Raw genomic sequence first — 21,938 nt, forward strand, 5'->3', positions numbered from 1 at the left:
AGGAACTGCATCTATCCATTAGTGGCATGAGGGGAAATCCTGGAGTACATTTTCTATTACCTATCCTTATATCCAAGTTGCATTTGAATATGGATAGATGAGCTTTGCTTTATTTTTATGGATAGCCTGTTCCAGAACAATGGTAGCCTCTGTGATATATAGCCATCTCTCGACAACATTCAGTTTAGATACCTGGACTGAGTATTTCTGATGCCATTTGGCTTGTTGATGTTCAGTAGGTCCATCTGTATTATGACGGAGGATGCTTTGTATGCCAGACATGTCACCTCTAAGCACTATGTAGGATACTGAGTATAGTAATAAATATTTGAGGTGGTCCATGCAAGACCTATTGTTTAGGACTTGTACCCTTTTAGTAAGGTATCTCTGAAGGACAGATACATGCCAAAGTGGGCATTATACAAAATGATTGACATAATGAGAGCTTTGTAAAGGGGGAAAACATCTCTAGATCTAGTCACAATCAATTTGTTTATAAGCTGTGCAATATAGAAAGGCTTTCTTATGACTCTGGGCACATGTTGGGCAAAGGTTAGGTCACTGTACACACAAATTCCCAAATGCCAAACAATTGGTTCAGTTCTCAGAGGGCATTGTCATGATTTTGACACCAGTTATTATTTGGGACAAACCTTCCTGCATGATGGTTAAGTCATTTGGGGATTCAATAACTTCTCCTAGCTTGTAGTCATCTCAAACGTAGCTGGCCAAAGCTCTTTGGTATTTCCTTTTACTGTTGAGATGTATATGCCAAACAGAAAAAGTCTCAGCACTGAACCCTAGGGGACTCCATTGGTGACTGGTCTCTTCCCCTGTTTTGATCCCCTGCATCCTGTGAGCCAAGTTGGCAATGCAGCTGGTGATGTAAGTGTTTGCTCCTACATTATTCATCTTTTGTACAACACCTGAGTAGGGATTGTGTCAAAAGGCTTGGCCAGGTCAAGGTAATGTAGTGTGAACTGTTTTACCTTCATCCATTGCTTTGGTAACAAGAGTAAAGCTTAAAATTTGCCCATGATTTTGAGCCTTTTACACTTTCCTCTGGGCTGTTTTCAAACACATTTTTAGGGTCATGCATACATGTATGCATTCCTTGATTCACCTTCCGGATTGTATTAAATTATATTCCTTGTATAATACAGCACACTTGTTGGACTTAAGTTAGAGCGCATTTTAAATGTATTGTTTAAACATTTTTCTAGTAGGCAATGAAACAAAAATGCATTAACCAATAATGAGAAAACTGCCCTATTCAGAACATTTCCATCATAAAGATCTACTTCCACACACAACTGCATTTTAAATTTATTGTTTGAACATTTTTCCAGTAGGCAATGAAGCAAAATGCATGCACCAATAATGACAAAACTGCCCTATTCAGAACATTTTCATGATAACAGTCTACTTCAATCAATACATTTAAAATGCAATTGTGTGTGGAACATTTTTCCAGTAGGCAATGAAACAAAATGTATGCACCGATAATGACAAAACTGCCCAATTCAGAACATTTCCATGATAACAGTCCACCTCCACACACAACTGCATTTTAAAATTTATTGTTTGAACATTTTTCCAGTAGGCAATGAAGCAAAATGCATGCACCAATAATGACAAAACTGCCCTATTCAGAACATTTCCATGATAACAGTCTACTTCTACCCACAATATATAAACACAGAATCACAGTAGAGTGTAAGCCATAGGCATGTTGCACAGCTTCTTGAACTTATTTTCAATGGAGGGGGGGGCAAAAGGCCAAAAACCAGGGACACATTTTAAACATTGCGTGTATAATTTTGGAAAGTTGCTTGCATAAAATGTTGTTACCACCATGCATTTCACTGCCAAGTCTTGAACCCAGAACCTTGTGCACTACAGTCAGAGCAACATAAAACTAAGCTAAACCAGCAGTTTCTTGAAAGATGGGAAGACAAACTTAAATGGCTATCATATCATTCAGTGACTTCAGTTCTCACTTCTCACCATAGCTCTCAACCTCTTAGCACAAAAATACAGAAAAAAGCCAATAATGGGGGAATACAGACCCAAAATAGGGACACATTTCAAATACTGATTTTATAACCTTAGAAAATTGCTAGAATAAAAGGTTTTGTATTACCAGTCCTGCAAAATTAGAGGAACAGAACAACAAGCATAAATTCACAAGTGATGGTGGCTAGGGACTTTAGGCTCTTTTTACCTGTACCCAAGGTACAGGGTTTGAGCCTGAGTACTTCTAGCCACCAGATGTATACTGCTAGGGGCATTTTCACACACACATGCACGCACGCACACACACACACACACACACACACACACACACACACACACACACACACACACACACACACACACACACACACTGCAGTGTACTGATGCAGGTTATCTGCTTCTTTCCGTTCCACTCTGCAAGTTAACACACACACACTGTAGTGTACTCACTCTGATAGAATTCAGCGTCAGTCCATCCGTTCCACTCTGCAAGTTATCTGCTTCTGTCTGTTCCACTTTGCAAGTTAACTGCTCCATTACTCCTGTCAGTCCAGGCTTCTGAGACTTACTAAATCTGTTTCTGCAGCAGCTGTTCCCGCTCACAAAACAACCAGAAATGCAGCAGCTTTGAATAACTCTGTGTTCCTGCTCGCAAAAATATGTGCGCTGATGTCATTGCAGCGGCACTTGGAGGCACGGAAAACGAAAGGGCAGAGGTATGGATGATCTGCAAAAGTGGGGGCTCCCCTCCTCCCACGCTCTATGGTTCCAGCGCCCATGGGACTGTACCCCTCACTAATTATATATACCAACTCTAAGATTGCACTGCAGTGAGGAAAGGGCAAATTTTCCAATCTTCCCTATACCGCAATCTCAGTATGAACAGTTCAACGAATGGCATGTTTGATGTAAGTGCACTGAAAATGCCATTCACTGAACTGAATGTTTGATGTTCTAATATAGACCCCACCCACACAGATGGTTATTTCTTTTTCACCAACCCTTAATTTTTTCCTAAAATTGTAATAACTTTTTTCAATTCTCTATATGCATATCTCCTTATGGTCATCTTGACATGTTGAATTCATTAATCTTTCCTCTTAATCACTTTACAGTTTAATATTTTCACCCTCTAAACCCAACACAATACCACAGAAAAAAACTCCAACTGGAAACACTAATTTCCCTAATCTTATGGTCTTTAACTTCCTCTTCTCCTGCCATTTGTATAAACCTAGAGTGAAATATAATATCTGCTTCTTTTCCCTTAAATATGGCAATACGGTTTCCTTTATTTTTTTATCTTAATCAACTAGCATATACAAATATAATTTTCATTCCAATTCCTCGTGTGTTTAATTAACTTTTTATTTCTCTTTCTTTTTCTTAACATTTGTCCACTATATATTCTTCTCCACCCCTTTCTCCATCATCTTCTGTTCCAAAATGTTTTGTAATTGCTTGTAATGCCCTAAGTTCACCCACTGTTTCAGTTTCTTCATTTGCTTTCTTACTTATCTGTTCTTCGCTCTTTTCCAGTCTCTCTTTTGCTCCTTTCATGCTTTCATGCTATTCTTCATCTGACACTATTGTATTCCCCCATCAGCCTTATAACTGTTGATAACTACACCACTTGCCAAAAAGGCTCTTTTCCTTCACAGCATGTATCAAATGGTTGGAAATGTGCTGTATTCCAATCACATTTCATTTTTAGAATCCCTTACCAAGTGCCTCACTTGCTCACAAATATAACATTTAACAGGTTGCCCTTCACACGCTTTAGTCTTGATTACATTATCTAAATATTTGCACTCATCATTTATTGCCTGATACTTTGTACACTCCAGTCCATATTCCATGAATATCCATTATTTTTATGTGTGTAGGACATCCCAACAGCTTTTCTTCATTTCCCTTTTATATCTGCTCTTTGGATAAAAACTGAATCATAAAATGTGTCGTGATATAATCAAATATTTCTGTTTCTGTGGCATTCTGTTAGATTGTGAAGGGTGAAATTATTAAACTGGAACCATGGATAAATGGCTCTTTTTTACTAAATTGGTCCAGAGAGTTTGATGGTCTCAAACATGGCACTGGAAAAAAGTATCTCTGTCCATCTATAATATAACTCCTATAACTTTTACTCTAATGATTTCAAAACATCAAAACAAACAATATATATTAAAGTTATCATGTTCTTTAACTTATGTTTTATTTCTGTATGCAGCATTTTATTTTATTTCAGCCCCCTAATATTTTCAGACATGTTGTCTGTATTTGTCCCTGAATTGCTTTGGCATTTATTGTGCCACAGGTCTTTTCTCATTCATTTCATTTCCACTCTCCAGTTGCTGCTCGCTCTGCTTTGTTTCTCCACTGCCCTCCATGCCATCTATGCCTCACACCTTTTTGCATCTGTTATCATTGGAATTCAACAGAAATATATTGTTATTCAACAATACTTACTGGTTACCTTCCTTTTCTGTCTACTCCATTATTTCAAACCGAGATGTGACAGTAGTAGTTTTATTCACCACATCTGTCTTCCAGTATTTTAAGTAGGATTCCATCTTTAGAGCCAAAAGACAAAATACCCACCTTTTGATGATCAGTGATAATGGAAAACACTGGACTGACTGCACCAGTGTTTTTCCATAGCTCTCATGTTACAGCAGTTGTGTAACATCTAGGAGCTGATGCACATCTTCTGAGCCACAGTTTTCAGCTTTTTTTTTCTCAACAAACAGGGGCAAAGCTAAAAATAATGGGTAGAAAACACATACTTGTTCATCATACGTTTCAAGTGACCTCATCATGTGGAATGTTCCTCGTTTTTAGTCCTAAAAACTCTATTTTCCTCACTGTTCCACATTTGAAGGGCATGTTATACATTTGGTGTTAAGAATTGTTCAAATCAATGTCACTGATAGCTGGGAGATAATGCTTAGCAATAATAAAAAGCTTTTATCACATTTAGCGGCAGTAACAGTTTCAGGTGATAATGGAGAACACTGGACGTGTCATAATAACATTAATCAGTGTTCTGGATTTGCACTTACACACAGTCCAGTGCTCTCCATTATCTCCCGATGATCCTTAGTACCATTATTCCATTTTGCAACCTTCCCAGAAATCCCAAACATTGTGAATCTTTGATCCTGTTGTTCCCTCAGTCCTTCTTTTATCTTCTCCTCTTCCTTTGAGCTGCTTATTAATCCCTATTGATGAAAGATAAGAACAATTTCCCTGGTGTCCTGGCTGAATTTTCACTGTCTGTACAAATACTACCTTGGGGCTCTCTATCAATTGATCACACGCCTAATGAGAATAACTTGGCCTACAAAAACAAAAAGAGAACAAATATGTGAATCATGCATCTTTGTAGCACACAGTAAAGCAATTTGCAATGTTCAGTGCTGAAACATGAAGGAGGTGCACTGATTTGATCTGCAATCCATTTCCTACAATAAAAACTGTTGCCCTTCATCAGGCCTCACACTTGCAGCATTCCCTTTAACTTACTTAGGGCTTGGAGTATTATCCTCTATAAACAAATAAATACATCCCTGGGTCTGTTTAGGTTAAATAGAAAGCACAGTTTACTGTATATTAATAAAAATAAAAATTTCCCAGAATGCCTATTGTTTTTCTACTATCCCACATCTAGCATACGAGAGTGATCAGATGCTGCTAATTTGTAAGGGGCAAATCTGCAATGAAGGTGCCAGTGTGCAATCCCTGAAATAAAGAAAAAATATGCTGCATAAAATGTTACTACAATCTGAATATATATCTGAATATATTATTAAAATACCTACATGGCTAGCAACAATGATGTCTCCCTACCTTGTGTAACAACAGTAAGAAGGGATGCTGGGCTGTCCTCCGTCGTCACCTCTTCCCATTCTAAGTCATTAGAACTCGTCTAACCTAGTAATATCTTGTATCAAAAAATATCTATTTATTTATCTATTTATTTTAATATATTTGTAATAACATAAAACATCCATCATGATCTTCCTGGTCCTCAGTCCTCAAGCAGTCCTACCTCAATCACACTTTCAGGAATGCAACTGGGCTTTTAGGAATTGTATATTAATTTTAAGACTGTAGTCCTCCACCCTCATAAGCATAGTGCCAGTCCTGATGCATATTTATTTACAGCATATCTTTTCATCGCCACAAATTAAAAAAAAAATCCTGAAATGACAAGTTTTGGCAAAAAAAAAATGTTAGCCAGACATTCTGAAAAAAAATCAACATATTAGCAAAATTTATAATCATAAACCATAATAAGCATACAAGCTTTATAAAATAAATTCTAGCATGTCACTGCAGAAAATAAAAAAGTAGTTTTAAAAGGTGAACACTATAATATATAATCTCTGTAACTGGCTAAGTAACAACTGATTAATAATTAATCAATGATGGGAAGGTTTATAGGGAAACAAGGGAGGACAACTGAAGAAGGCTATGCATTGGGGGGTGCACAAACTTAAAACAGTAGAGACAAAAAGTGGGTATGTGCTTACACTGAGGGAGGGGCATGAGATGGACAGAGACTACCAGAGCGTGGACAAATGGTGATGGGAATGAGTGGATAATGTACAGGATGTGGTTTGTGGCACAGTAGCATGGGGATATAACTGACTGGGGATAGGATGAGGTACGGGTAGCATGCTGCATACCAAATGACCCATAACAATGTCAGTTGGACCCAGAAGATAGTTCAAATGGGTAAGCGTGGCCAGCATCAGCAACTTCCTTTATACTGCAGTTCTTGCTCTGCCTAGCTAGCAAGATAAGGGGTGCTTATAAAGAAGTACAGAATCATAGTTTCATAGGAATATACCCAGCTAACGACCACCAGGGCCTTTATAAGCTTAGCCATGCACTCCTGTGCAATTGTGTCCCTAAGTGTCATGGTCATTTAGTAGGAGAGGGTATGTTAGGAAATTTCTAGAGGTTATGGGGGGGTATGTTAGTTTGGACATCACTGTCTATCAAAGACATGGGGACCAGATCCAGGGTGAACTTCCGATGTCCCATCCATTGATTAAGGCTACTCTTACATAAGGTAAGGAATAGACTCTGCTTCACATGGATGGGGAGTCTGTTCTAGAGCATGGGGATCCTCTGAGACACATACATATTTTTTTGAGGGTGTTAGATTAGAAGAACAGATTTCAAATGTAAATAATATCAGCAACACAGTATGGTGGTTATGGACTTTCAGAGACTAGCACAAATCTACCAAAGAGATGCATTGAGCAGGATGATCTGAATTTCATTAAGATCTTGTGCTCCAGTAACGGGTAGAAATGGATATTATAAGTGAGTAGTAAGATACTATCTGTTAGTATATTGTGTCCTAATGTACATTTGTTGAAAATAATTATTTCAGATGTAAAAGGAGGTAAATAATATGCAAAGGCAAATATACCAGTAATGCCTTTTATGTAAAGTATTTTACTTCAACATTCTGTATGTACTGCTCCTGAGCTACGAATAACACACATAAAATATTTATTTGCTGTATATTTTAGTAAAGTAGTAATTTTGAGTAATAGGAGTTAGCATAATTATATTACTTTATTGTATAAGGAAACTATGACCAATTCCTGAAGTGGGCTTGCTCAAACACAAATTTGAAAATGAAATGCTGAATGACTTTTCTCAGAAAGTAATACTTCTGACTGAAATTTTTAAAACATTACATTGCAGTATATTTTTTCACAATCTTCTTATAAAGGTCCCATGACCTTAACCTTTACTGGCCTCTGTTGCATGGATAAACTGCAGTCCACTTTTACACTTCTGGCTAAAATGTTTGTACTCATACAAATCATAGCACATGCAGAGATTCATGTTATACCTAAACAAGGGGTATTTCTTAGTTTCTGTAAAAACTGTTCAGTTTCTGGAATTTTTCATTCAGGTAAATCCTCTTGGGTCTTACCCATTACCACATGCATAAAATCTGCATTATATTTTGAGACCATTGCATAAGTCTATATCACATGGTAGAAAAGTTGTGTGTGGGTAATGATTTTGCCAGATTGGCTGTAGATAAATGAAATTAAATGCTGCTGAATTTCAAAGGACTAGGTCATATATTTAAATCTGGATATGAGGCTTTATCATCAGATTTGTAAGTTTAGGTTTGCATTTAGCACCAGAGAATATTTTTGTTACATTTATTTCTTTGCTTCTGTCCTTACAATGAACCTCCTTTGAATCTTGGCAGACAGTCGACATGCACAAAGATAAAGTGTTTCGCCGAGAAATTGGATCATTAACAAAAACAAAGAAGTTTGTGCGAAGTGAAAAGATTGTTAGCCCATCAGAACCACAGCAACAAGGGAAATATTCTAGGAAGCCCATCACCTATAACATTTATGATGATATGGGACATGGAGTTAAGGTACCAAAGTATAAATATTAATAATAAATTAATTGTGTGATTTTAGCTTATGTTACACTAAGAGGACGAGCAGAGCATAAAAAGCTCAGCCTTCGTTGTGTAGAAAACAGTATATTAACTTTTGTGTTTTTCTGTAAGCTGTTTAATTGCATAACCTATATTTATTTATTTATTTACAGGGAAAGTCTGTCTGAACAGTACACATTTTCAATGGAGGACTGGGGAGAAAAGCTCCATTATGCAGACACTGTAGGCAGCATTTGGCATTGTTTCATCATTAACAGTCTGTTTCATTCATGAGCAACAGTTCCATTATTCAGACATCCCTGACATCAGTTACATAATTTACAAATAGATTCTGTTAAAATAAATAATCAGGAAATTATTTCTCACGCTAACACTGTTAAAGATTTCAGGAAAACCATGGATGATCATTTCAGATTTGAAGCACATATTAACTTTGTTATAAGGAAATGCTATAGTATAATGAAGGGTATTTTATGATTCATCATTAGCAGGGATGAGAATCTGTTGCTCCTTTATACCTTAAGCAGGCCACATTTACCTACCTTAAGTAGGCCACATATTGAATGGGGTCAGTTAGGATTAGGGTTAGGGTTGCGTTACTCCTTTATATACCACCTTAAGTAGGCCACATATTGAATGGGGTCAGTTAGAATTAGGGTTAGGGTTGTGTTACTCGCTTATATGCCAAATTAAATAGGCCACATATTGAATGGGGTCTGTTAGGGTTAGGGTTATGTTACTTCTCTATACATCACCTTAAGTAGGCCACATATTAAATGGGGTCAGTTAGGGTTAGGGTTGTGATACTCCTTTATATATCACCTTAAGTAGGCCACATATTGAATGGGGTGTGTTAGGGTTAGGGCTGTGTTGCTCCTTTATATACCATGTTAAGTAGGCCACGTATTGAATGGGGTCTGATAAGGTTAGGGTTATGGTTGTGTTACTTCTCTATACAGCACCTTAAGTAGGCCACATATTAAATGGGGTCAGTTAGGGTTAGGGTTGTGTTACTCCTTTATATATCACCTTAAGTAGGCCACATATTGAATGGGGTGTGTTAGGGTTAGGGCTGTGTTGCTCCTTTATATACCATGTTAAGTAGGCCACGTACTAAATGGGGTCTGATAAGGTTAGGGTTATGGTTGTGTTACTCCTTTATATGCCACCTTAAGTAGACCACACATTGAATGTGGTAAGTCTCTTGTATTTACAACAAAACTTTCAGAAAGAGGCTTGGAAGGATACAGAAATATATACTTGGCAAATTACGGAAATGTATGATCTGGGTATAAAGAAAGGTTTAGATTTTCAAAACTTTATCCTATATCATGTAGACACATTGAGATGTATAATTATAATCTGCAAGTGTAGCAGTAGTGAAGCTTTATCAACTGTTTCTTGGTAACATTTACTTCCCATTTTTAAATACTAGAAACAGGAATTCATTTGTGACCCTGACAGTAGCTCTTTGTCAGTTGAAGAATGAAATTTATGGTGTAGAGGTGGTAAAATCTGGAACTTCTTGACATTCCAGATCAGACAAGAACCTACTTATTGATATATTCAAGCTTCAGTTGGACTGCTGGTTTTGGTATGCTGTGTATGACCCATGTCATACAGGTTTTTTGTAGTCCTTTACCCACTACATTGAACACTGAACATTTAAAATTTTAATATTTAGAATTTACAACTACAGTCAAATTATAACAGCAATAATGTGTGTACATAGTGCTAGGTTAATGTCATACCTGGGTTACACTTGATCTTTGACCTTGAAATCCTTGAAGTTCTTCTACGTGGCACACCTCATCATAAAAGGGTTCTCATCCAGGAAAAAAGAGGTCATTGTTCCCCTCTACTCTTCACTCATTAGACCCATTATAGAGTACAACGCCCCTTTAGGAATGTACCTCACAAGACATCTGCAGCAGCTGGAAAGGCCACAGAAGTACTTCACAAAGAGGATTACTGGCCTCAAGCAAATGCCCTACACTGACCGCCTCAAAAAACTCCAGCTTTACTCCGTAGCATATCACCTACTCCGAGGTGATCTCTGCCTAACATATAAAGCTATGTCAAACCCAGAGCTGGTGGACATGCTACACCTAAAGAAATCCCAATCCCTCCGAGCTACACGCTCTAGGGACCTAAACCTTGTCACCACAATAAACAGGACACGCTGGAGGGATAGATTCCTGTCCCAGAGACTTCCTATACTCTGGAACAAGCTACCTATTTATGTCAAGCAAAGTTCTTCATTAGCACTCTTCAAGAAAAATCTTGATGAGTGGATGGGAAATAGGAAATACACCCGGGGATCACTTCTGTGTCTCTGCTGGACAGTGGCACAGGAAAATAACTTTCTTGGGTGGCGTAAGCTATGGAACCTTGCTGGCTAGGCTTATGTAGGCCCTTGGGCCGATAGCCTAGTATCTACCTATGAACCTATGAACCTATGAATTTAACAACCAAGAGAAAATATTGCCTTTTATGATAGACCCTCCACGTTGAGTATTATCTCTATAGAAATATCAAGATGAAAGTCTACCACAAAAGCTAGTCAAGCCCTGATGAAACAAGTGTACAATGATAAATACAGCACTGAGGTGAAAAAGCTAACCACATTTCTACCTCTAGACTAGGTGCTCTGTAACTCAAGTCATGATGAATATTTTTCATCCTAACTGTTTTCCAAAGTCTATTTCATATATTTATTTTCTGTCATGTATTTGTTCAGCTCAGATTCATGTCTACTAATAGAGCCAGAAACAATGAGCTGACAAACCTCACTCTCTCAAAGCTGTTGTCTCCAAAAACCAGCTTTAGCAAAAAAAAATGCATTTTTTTGCAAAGGCAACACCCCTGTAGCTCCCCACATCTCTAAATGTATTAACTCCAAAATTGCTTAACTTCCTTCCCCCAAGTTCTGTGATCTAGGACATACTATAGCCACAATGGGTGACTAAATTAAACCTGAACTTGCTTAAATGACTGTGATCATGAAAGTCTCAGCCCAGCTCAAAGAAATCCTAGGTTCTCATCCAACTCTGACTTAAATCCCATTAGAGTCTTCTCTACCTTTACACTATTAACATGTTGAGTTCCTTCATGAATGATTCTCTTATTAGCCCACAAATGTGTGATGTTCATTTCACATTTATGACCTGCTAAGTTATGGGTGCATCCTCTTGTACTAATCTTCTCCAGTTTTATGTGTAACCAAACACATTCAAACAGATACCAGCCTTTTGTGGAATGTTAGAAGTATACAAAAACTTCTTCTCTTTCAGCTTTTTCCCGGTTAGGGGTCACCACAGCGGATCACCTGTCTGCTCATGATTGGCAGTGGAGTTTTTTACGGTGTCGAGTTGCCAGCCCAGCAACGAACCTTCCACAGAAGGCACACACTCACACCTAGGGCCAATTTAGAGTGTTCACTCCACCTACAGCATGTCTTTGGGATGTGGGAGGAAACAGGAGCCCCTAGAGGAAACCCACGTGACCACAGGGAGAACATGCAGACCACACAGAAGGCACCCAGCCAAGAATCAAACCAGAGATCCTCTTGCTGTGGGGTGGCAATGCTAACCGCTGCACCACCGCAGCCACCCAGAAGTATGCAAAAACATCATTAAATCTATATTGCAGATTGTATAAATCTAGAGCTTTCAGTTTCTCCACATAAGCTAGATTTTCTAGCCTTCTGATCTTTATAGCACATCTCCTTTGCAATTTTGCAATTCTCATTATGTCCTTTTTCTTTTTTTTAATGTTTTATTATCATTTTCAGTAAAGCAGCATGTATAATGTGTAGTATTTGTATAATCATACAATTAGGACTTAAATTCTAAATATAGATTAAAATATTTTCTGCATATTAATTACTCAGTTTTAAATCTGAATTCTTCACATTCCTTAAAAGCATACTATACTGTTAGCCATGGTCTACTAACCCAGAAATAAGATGGTATTATAACCACCATCTCTGTTTAATAATTCTATGGATACTGACCATCATCCTTGCAGATCTTACACAAGTATCATCAATACGTGTCCTCAATGAAAGGTTCATTCTCATCATTATTCCCCAATCCAAATATTTGTTTCCTTCAATAATTTCAGTTTGAACACCTTGTACAGGTATAATGTAATTGAATCCTACAGTACTTTATCAGCCTGGCCTTATCTGGATTTAATATTGGCTTGTTTTGGGTCAGTCACACACATTATTAAGAGGATTCTGCATACTGTTGATATCATCCTTCCTTGTAACTATGTTTGAAAGTTTTAAAGCCTAACAAGTATATCTGGAAAGCTACTGTTTGTCAGTGGGCACTTAACAGATGCTCAGCAAGTTGTCATTGGAAGGTCACTGTCACATCTTGTAATGGAGGCCAGACTCATGCTATAGTTAGAAAGTGAATGTTATATCTTTGTCACTTCCTCCATCTTCTTCAAATTGTGTGTGTGTGTGTGTGTGTGTGTGTGTGTGTGTGTGTGTGTGTGTGTGTGTGTGTGTGTGTGTGTGTGTGTGTATCTATGTATGCATATTTATTATATATCACTCAACTTAATTTGATTGATTGCTACTAATATTAACTGCTTTCTTGCCTACCCAATTTGGGTTAACAATGGTGTGAGATTGTTATAATGCCCCTTCTCCAGAACTTTGCAATCTCAGAGTTGCTATAACTAATTAGAGAGGATGTGTAGGCTGCAGGGGGTGGCTTTTCCCCTGCAAAAATATTGTGTTTTATTTGTATGCTCCACAATTATGTATTTAGGCATGTGCCATGTGTGGTTTATGCTGGTTTGTTTTTTTGGTTGACATTTTTCATTTTGACCTTTTGTATTCTCAAACTTTTTAGATGTTTTGAGTTTGAATAATTATTTGTCGATTAAATTACATGTGATTGTTCATAGTAAACCCAAGGCTGCCCCTAGGTATATATATATTTATAGGGACTTTTGAATTCGTTTGGCAAAGCAAAAAGTTGGCAGCTGCTTGATTGACCACAGTTGGTTGACATATGCAGATGGTCAACAGGTGTGCTAGATCGACAAACTCCGGGGAGTGTACGATCTTGGAGATATAATTAGCAGGGGGTATTTGAGGCTGTGGGGCAAGGGGGCTGTGCCTCCCTTCAAAAAAATAGTTTTTTTTTTTTTTTTTTGCATGTTGTGAGGATTTTCCTCGTGCATGCACAACTGACTGTCAATGTTTGCTTTGTTGACCTTTTGTGGTCAACTTTCTTGGCTTCAACATGTTGTTGTGCCAACCAAGGTAAGTTATTTTATAGATAGATAGATGGATAGATAGATAGACAGATAGATAAAGTGGAAGTGTGAATAATTATATTTTATGAGGTATCTATGATTAAGCACACAGAAAATAATACACAATAAATGCACAATATTATATAAAATTTCATCAAGCATTAGCCATTTGTAGCCACAGGTTATTGCTAAATAATCGCTGTGCCAAGTACGCAAATGCAAGCTGAGCAATGCAGATAGCCCCCCTACCCTTAGGCAATGTGGGGTATCCAGCAGCACAGGTCATTATTTGTACACAGCAAGTCGGTTATGCTGGAGTTATTCTTTAAATAAGATGCTGGAAGAATATAAGCAGATAGGTTTAAAAAATGCCATCCTGTGGAAGTACTCTGGGATTAAAGTAGTACTGCAAGTATTGTGTAGCCAGAAGTAGGATAGTGCACATTTTAAGTGCAAAAGGTTGGTGTACATCACATGAAGTAAGTACATATGTAGAAAATATCAGTGGTGTGGTAAGCACACAGCCCTACACAAGTACAGAGTATTAAAGTATTAATGCAGTAAATGTCAGATATTCTGCCATTTTTGTTCAAATCAATTGCTGCTAACATATGCTCTCAATTTTTTTCTTAAACTCTTGCCAGTGTAGTGGTACAGAAAATTCACTGTTGTAAAACAGAAAAGAAGTAGGAAACACACACACACTCCTACCACGAGAGAATGAAAGAACACATAGCCCTCCAGGACACCCGGTATCACAGCTCTCACATAAAAATACAAACCACACGCCCACCTTCACGGAGGCACTCAGTAGAATGCACCCAAACAGCAAAGACATTCAAGACAGAAATTCACTCAACCACCACAACACAGCACAAACCACAGGACACATGCTCACCTCCACAGTGTGCCGCTCAACCTAAGCCCCTAAGCCTAAACACCTTGCCCAATACACTAAGCATAGGTGACTCAATAGTGAGGCACACAGATGTTCCCCTCACTAGGTTGAATAAGGAGAAGGTAACAGTCAGCTGTCTATCAGGTGCCAGAATCTGACACATAACACATGCACTCAGGTCACTCCACAACAAGTACAAGTATGACTCTGTCATTGTCCATGTGGGTGTGAATGACCTGAGATGCACCTCCCTGGACTACATGAAAAGAGACATGGTGGAGCTCTCAGATTATATGGCCCTGGCAGGTATGACACTAGCCCTGAGCAGTATCTTACCATCACCCAGAATGATACCGCAGTACAAACAAAAAATGATTGACTTCAACAATTGGCTACATTTCTGGAGTCATTCTAAGGGGATCCAGTATCTGTCTGCTTGGGATGACATGATTGACAGACCTCGATGCTTTGCCAGAGATGGCCTGCATCTGTCACCCCTGGATTTCTGCTACTGGCTAAGGCTCTTGCTACCCCTATAGTGCCTTTTTAGGTGGTGTTCCAAAGACCAAATTACCACAGTAACAGCTATAAATCAATGCAATCTGAGGGTCATGCTGCTCAACGCTAGAAGTCTAAATCTCAAGATGCACTCACTTGAAGCACTCCTCAAAATGGAGAACATTGACATTTGTGCTGTAATGGAGACCTGGTTTAAAGTGGCACAAAGCACCCCTGCACTACCAAGCTATAACTCATTCCACACCTTTCGGCCCCAAAACATGGACTGAAGCCCAAAGGCGGTGGTGTCTCCATATTCATAAAGGATATGGACACCTCCAGACTAGTAGCCCAGCATAATACATCTAAGATACTTTAGGTACAACTAACATTGGGTAAGACTGTGATCCAGGTCATAGCCTGCTATAGGTCCCCAACCATGTCCCTAGACTCTCAAACAACGTTCCTAAGCACCCTGGAATTTATCAAGGTCCAACGCAACACTCTCATACTAGAAGAATTCAACTACCCCTCTATCAACTGGGAAAACTACTCAAGCACCAATGCACTGACCCAACGCTTCCTGGAATTCATCAGTTCCAATGCCCTGGACCAGTTCATTCTTACTCCCACTAGAGGAAGCAACATCCTTGACCTGATTATTACTAACATGGGCAACTGTTGCTCTACACCAATAGTCAAGTCCTCCCTGGTTAGATCTGACCACAAAATAATCACCATGGAAATCCACATCTCACCCACACCCCCTGCAAAGGTATCCACCATAAAAAATTTCCCAAAGCCAACTTTGGACACCTAAAAACAGAGGTGGCTAACTTCAAGGCACCCATACCAATGGAAAATAGATGCATGGCTGCTGAATCATACACCAATGCACTGTACAAACACGTACAGAAATGCATGGAACTAGCCATACCCAACAGAACCAAGACACTCTCCTCCAAAAAAAGGAAGCCAGTCTGGTGGTCCCCTGCCATTAATAAACTCTACAACAGAAAGAAAAAACTGTTGCAGAAAAAGGTGAAGTCCCAAGACTGGAAACAATGTCCTTATTAGCCTCAACTAAAAGTTGAAATCCCTCATCAAAACCTCCAAAGCCAGCTATGAAGGCAGAATTGCAGCAGACACTGAAAACAACCACAAAGCCTTATTTAGTTATATCAAGAATCTCCATGGCAATACCCAGATTTGCTCTGAGTTACTGTACAATGACACCTCCTATACTGAGCCAACAGATATTGCCAACATACTGGCCAACAGATTCAGTGCCAACTTTACCCCTCTCTCTCCCCCTAAAGGACCAATCTCAATACCTCAGTGCCAGGTAACCTGCATTACTGCAGCACAGGTTAAAGCTGCATTGTCTAAGGCCAGGAATACAGCTTCCACGGGACCCGACAGTATCCCTGACTGTGTTCTACATGAATTACAAAGTGAACTGGCACCACATCTGTGTGCTCTGTTCACTCACAGCCTCACCTCAGACTTTGTCCCTACTGAATGGCACACTGTTGCAGTCATCCCTCTCCATAAAGGAGGAGTGACTACAGACCCTGGAAATTATTGCCCCATCTGTTTTTACAAAGAGGTTACAGTATGGAATTGATTAAAGAATCTATTAATAAATTATTAAGAGTTATTACCAATAATACTGAGAATTTTTCTTCAGTCAACAAAGTTGGTAAGGAGATTGTTTTTTCAGATATAAGAATTAATAGATATTCACAAAATTGTAACAAAGAAAAACAAGATATTTATTTTGTGACTACTTTTAATTTATTAAGTGAAAAAATTTGGGACTATATCAAGTACTATTGGAAATTTTTGTCACAAGATGAATTTATGTGTAAATTTATTCCTATTGTTCCAAAGGTTACATACAGAAGGGGACAGAACTTAGCAGATAAATTAATTAAAGCTTATTATGTTCATCCTAAGGATCAATTAAGCCATCCATTATGCACTTATGGTACTACTCCTTGTGGTTCCTGTAATATATGTTTATATGTCAAATTATATTTTAATAAAATAAATGGAATTAGGTTTATACCAAATAATCAATTTACATGCCATACTACAGGAGTTATTTATTGCCTTAGGTGCCCCTGTAACCTTTGTTATGTGGGAGAAACAAAAAGAAAATTTAAAATTAGAATGCAGGAGCATGTTCGTGACATCAAAAGGGGAGCGGTAGAAAGCCCAGTAGCTTTACATTTTTTGGAACAACATAATAGTAATGTGAATTTTTTGGAGTGTACTATTTTAGAAAAAGTTTTTGTCAGAAAAGGAGATGATAGACTGTTGAAAAATATTTTATTATTTAAGGAAACTATTTATATATTGAAATACAATACATTATCACCTAGTGGACTTAATAAAGAAGTCAACTGGAGATGTTTATTGTAACATATTTTAGTTTTTTTATGTTATATATTTATTGTCTTTGTAAGTCATGCTGCTTTAAACAAAAAAAAGTATTTTTTTAAATTGATGTATTAATTAAGTAATTAACTGTGATTATTCAATTACGGTTGGTATAAAAGGGAGTGTTTATTTATTACTTTTTGTGTGCTCAAAGAAGGCTGATGTTGCCGAGGCGCTAAGCCACATTAAATTTTTTTGGTGGAGAATTCGTGTTGTTTTTTGGTATCTTTTACCTTTGGACTTTTGCTGGTTGTTTTTTTAAATTATCGCCCCGTTAGCCTGATGAGTCTGATATGTAAGGCTATGGAGCACATCATCATGGACCTAATTAACAAGGATATAGGGAATCTCCAAACTCTAGATCCCACACAATTTGGTTTTGTGAAATGTAGATCATGCCTGCTCAACCTGGTTGACTTCTTTGAGTCAGTCACCAGAGCGGTGGATGAAGGTAAGGCAGTTCATACAGCCTACCTCGATCTGGCCAAGGACTTTGATACCATTTCTCACTCAGGAATATTTGATAAACCCACAAAACTAGGCATCAACCCCTATATTGTTAGGTGGGTTGTAAACTGGCTCACAGATAGAACACACAGTGTGAAAGTAGCGGACTCTAAGTCAGATTGCCAACCAGTCACGAATGGAGTACCACGGGGATCAGTCCTGGGTCCTCTCCTGTTTGGCATCTACTTCTCAGAAGTCCAGGCCAACATTGAGGGACTCTGGCTGACCAATTGTGCAGACAACTGCAAGCTGGGAGCCATTATTAACTCCCCAAGTGATGCAGACATCCTACAGAAAGGCCTCACTGAGACCAATGACTGGTGTCGAAATCATGGCATTAAGCTTAATGCCAAAAAATGCTTCATCATCCCCTTTGGGAAAAATTCAGTTCCCACATTGATGGGAGCCCACTGAACACTTGAAGGTGTTGTAAGAGATTTGGGGACACAGGTTGACAGCAACCTCTCCTTCGACCACCACATTGCCACTGTGGTCAGAAAGTCCTTCTATGTGGCACATCTCATTACCAAGGGTTTTGCATCCAGAAAGAAATAGGTCATTATCTCCCTCTACTCTTCTCTCATTAGACCAATCATAGAGTATAATGCCCCATTTGGCATGTACCTTATTAGACACCTGTAATAGCTGAAGAAGCCACAAAAGTACCTCATGAAGAGGATCCCAGGCCTTAAACACATGTCCTACATGGACAGACTCAAAAAACTCCAGCTATTCTCTGTCTCATATTGTCTACTAATTGGCGATCTCTGCTTGACTTACAAAGCCATGTCTGACCCAGCTCTGTTAGAAATGCTACATCTAAAGAAATTTCAATCTCTCCGCACCACAATCAACAGAGCATGCTGGAGGGACAGGTTCATAACCCTGAGACTGCCTATGCTCTGGAATAGACTTCCCATATATGTCAAGCAGAGCACCTCACTAGCAGTCTTCAAGAGAAATCTTGATGAAAGGATAGGAAATAAAAAGTTCACCCCGGGGATCACTCCAGTGGCTCTACTTGATAGAGGCACTGGGAACTAACAATGGGCAACAAAATGCCAGGGCACTTCTATGGGTTAGGCTTGTAAAGGCCCCAGGGCCATTAACCTAGTACACACCTATTAAACTATAAGAAGACCATGAACTTACATACGCTGAATAGATGTCTTCTCCTATAGGTTATGATATGGATGGCAATAATGAAGACTGTTTATCTTCGAGCTTCTCTCCAGAAAGAAATATGTCTATTGAGGACATAATTAAATACATAAAGGACCATTTTTAGTGGTCATCTGAAAAAGCTTTCTTTCCCAAAAGATACATATACTGTATTTTCAAAACTGAGTCAATCTAAATCTCTAGCTATTCCGCCATTTACTGATTTATCCCATGATACAGATATAGATTTTGAACAACTAAAATAAATTGAAAAGAGAAAGAATCTAGAATTTACCAGTGCATGTCAAGGACATTGGATGCTGATAGTGTGTTTTCCCTAAAATGTAGTGGTATTTACAGCAGCAGGACAGGGTAGTGTAGTCTACAAATACCCTTGTGATAATGCTATATTGGCTTCAGCCACATCATAAACAGTGTTATCCTGTCCTTTGTCAATTTCATCAACTAGTCTTATAAACCAGTTGCATTAAAAAAAAAAAATTAAAGCACCAAACACAGGTAAAATGGTTTACCTTCATAAGGTTAGGAGTTTGTTGTGTGACGCACTAAAGTGTGAAAGTGCAATGGCAAGATTTGTAAATGTCAAATCACATAGTTGTGAATTCAAATGAGTGAATGCCAGTGTGGATTCGCTAATGTGAATTCGGCATTTTGAGTGCCGATCGCACTACAGTGGGAATCGGGACACGTAACCTTTCTGTCACTGAGGTGCGATCTCATAGTTAGTATATTAAATTAGCAGAGGGTGTGGGGGGCACAGCCCGCCCTCATCAGGGGGGGTCAAGGGGGGCTTGCCCCCCTGTATAATGGTATTTGGAGATATCTGGAAATGTTGAGTGTTTTGAACACATTTGACATTTCCGGATAGTTAAATTTGTTGCATTGCACTTTCGCTGTTTTCAGCAGTCAAAAGTGCAGTTTCCGACGTGAGTCGGCTATTTAACCGGTCGCATATTTTATTTGTGACTTAATGGAGGTAAATTGGTAAAACACTGGCCAATCCTACCTTCCCCAATTTTCTTATCAGCTACTGCCAAAAAGCACCATTAGTTAAGAAAAGAGTTTTAATGGACAATCCTCCTAAGTGACTTTGAATCTGAAAGAAACTGTGCGCACAAGAAATGAAGCACATGTGCAGAAGCAATGAATGGTTGCCTGGGAGTAGAACAGTATGTGTTGTCAAAGGGACTAACTCACTAAAAAGGGAGGAAACATTTACAACATGGCACAAAACATAAAACAGAAGGGAAAAAACAGTCCACTACAGGATTTCTGTGTCAACTCAAGTTTCCAGGCTGAAGGAAAAGAAAAATATGCAGGAATTGCTAATAACAAATTCTGAACAAAAGTGAAGACTGCTCACACAATAAAGGATGGAATCCACAGGGTGTTAGGATGTAGCAGAAGTCTGCAACAATACTCAGTGCAGAAAGCAAACAGACTATATAACACACTAGTGCAAAAACAAAAAAAAAGAGAAAAAAAATAACACCAGCAAAAAGTCCACACTAGTAGTCCAGTGCTGGCTTAATATCCTAACACAATATCCAGTGCAGATCTGACAATACTCAGTTCAAACAAAAAGCAACATATGTAGAGATCACTCATGCTTATGTCCATTAAACAGTATAACCACAGCCAGCCTCATGGCTGCCCAAACAAGTTATATCTGCAGCAACACAGGAGGGTAATACAGAACAGCATTCAGCAGCCCTTACATAAGTGGAGAAGAGCACATCAGAGACCATTTGTACTGCTAAAACACATAACTGTACATACTGCACAATGAAAAAGCAAAGAGTCATGCCCATGATGATCGCCTCTGCAGACGGCAGTATCACTGACACACATGTCCATCCCAAAGCAGCCCATGATGATCGTCTCTGCAGACGGCAGTATCACTGACACACATGTCCATCCCAAAGCAGCCCATGATGATCGCCTCTGCAGATGGCAGTATCACTGACACACATCCATCCCAAAGCAGCCCATGATGATCGTCTCTGCAGACGGCAGTATCACTGACACACATCCATCCCAAAACAACCAAATCATGATCGCCTCTGCAGATGGCAGTATCACTGGCACACGTCCATCCCAAAGCAGCCCATGATGATCTCCTCTGCAGACAGCAGTATCACTGACACATGTCCATCCCAAAGCAGCCCATGATGATCGTCTCTGCAGACGGCAGTATCACTGACACACATGTCCATCCCAAAGCAGCCCATGATGATCGCCTCTGCAGACGGCAGTATCACTGACACACATGTCCATCCCAAATCAGCCCATGATGATCACCTCTGCAGTCGGCAGTATCACTGACACACATGTCCATCCCAAAGCAGCCCATGATGATCGCCTCTGCAGACGGCAGTATCACTGACACACATGTCCATCACAAAGCAGCCCATGATGATCGCCTCTGCAGACGGCAGTATCACTGACACACATGTCCATCCCAAAGCAGCTCATGATGATCGCCTCTGCAGATGGCAGTATCACTGACACACATGTCCATCACAAAGCAGCCCATGATGATCATCTCTGCAGATGGCAGTATCACTGACACACATGTCCATCCCAAAGCAGCCCATGACGATCGCCTCTGCAGATGGCAGTATCACTGACACATGTCCATCCCAAAGCAGCCCATGA

At 39.1% G+C, this 21,938-nt stretch overlaps 1 protein-coding gene across 2 annotated transcripts in view; it reads left to right on the plus strand.

Moving 5' to 3' along the window:
• LOC122788230 (abl interactor 1-like) overlaps positions 1 to 21,938 on the plus strand; it is a 276,722-nt gene that overhangs the window by 98,754 nt on the left and 156,030 nt on the right. Inside the window, exon 3 of one of the 2 annotated variants that reach the window (XM_044055263.1) lies at positions 8,267 to 8,443. The exons of the other annotated variant lie outside the window; for it this stretch is intronic. Within the exon in view, the coding sequence (XP_043911198.1) occupies positions 8,267 to 8,443 (177 nt within the window). The remainder of the gene's footprint in view (positions 1 to 8,266; positions 8,444 to 21,938) is intronic. 2 annotated transcript variants of the gene reach the window in all.

This window comes from Protopterus annectens, chromosome 13.part0 (assembly GCF_019279795.1).
Source record: "Protopterus annectens isolate FY-2018-M chromosome 13.part0, PAN1.0, whole genome shotgun sequence".
Classification (NCBI taxonomy): domain Eukaryota; kingdom Metazoa; phylum Chordata; order Ceratodontiformes; family Protopteridae; genus Protopterus; species Protopterus annectens.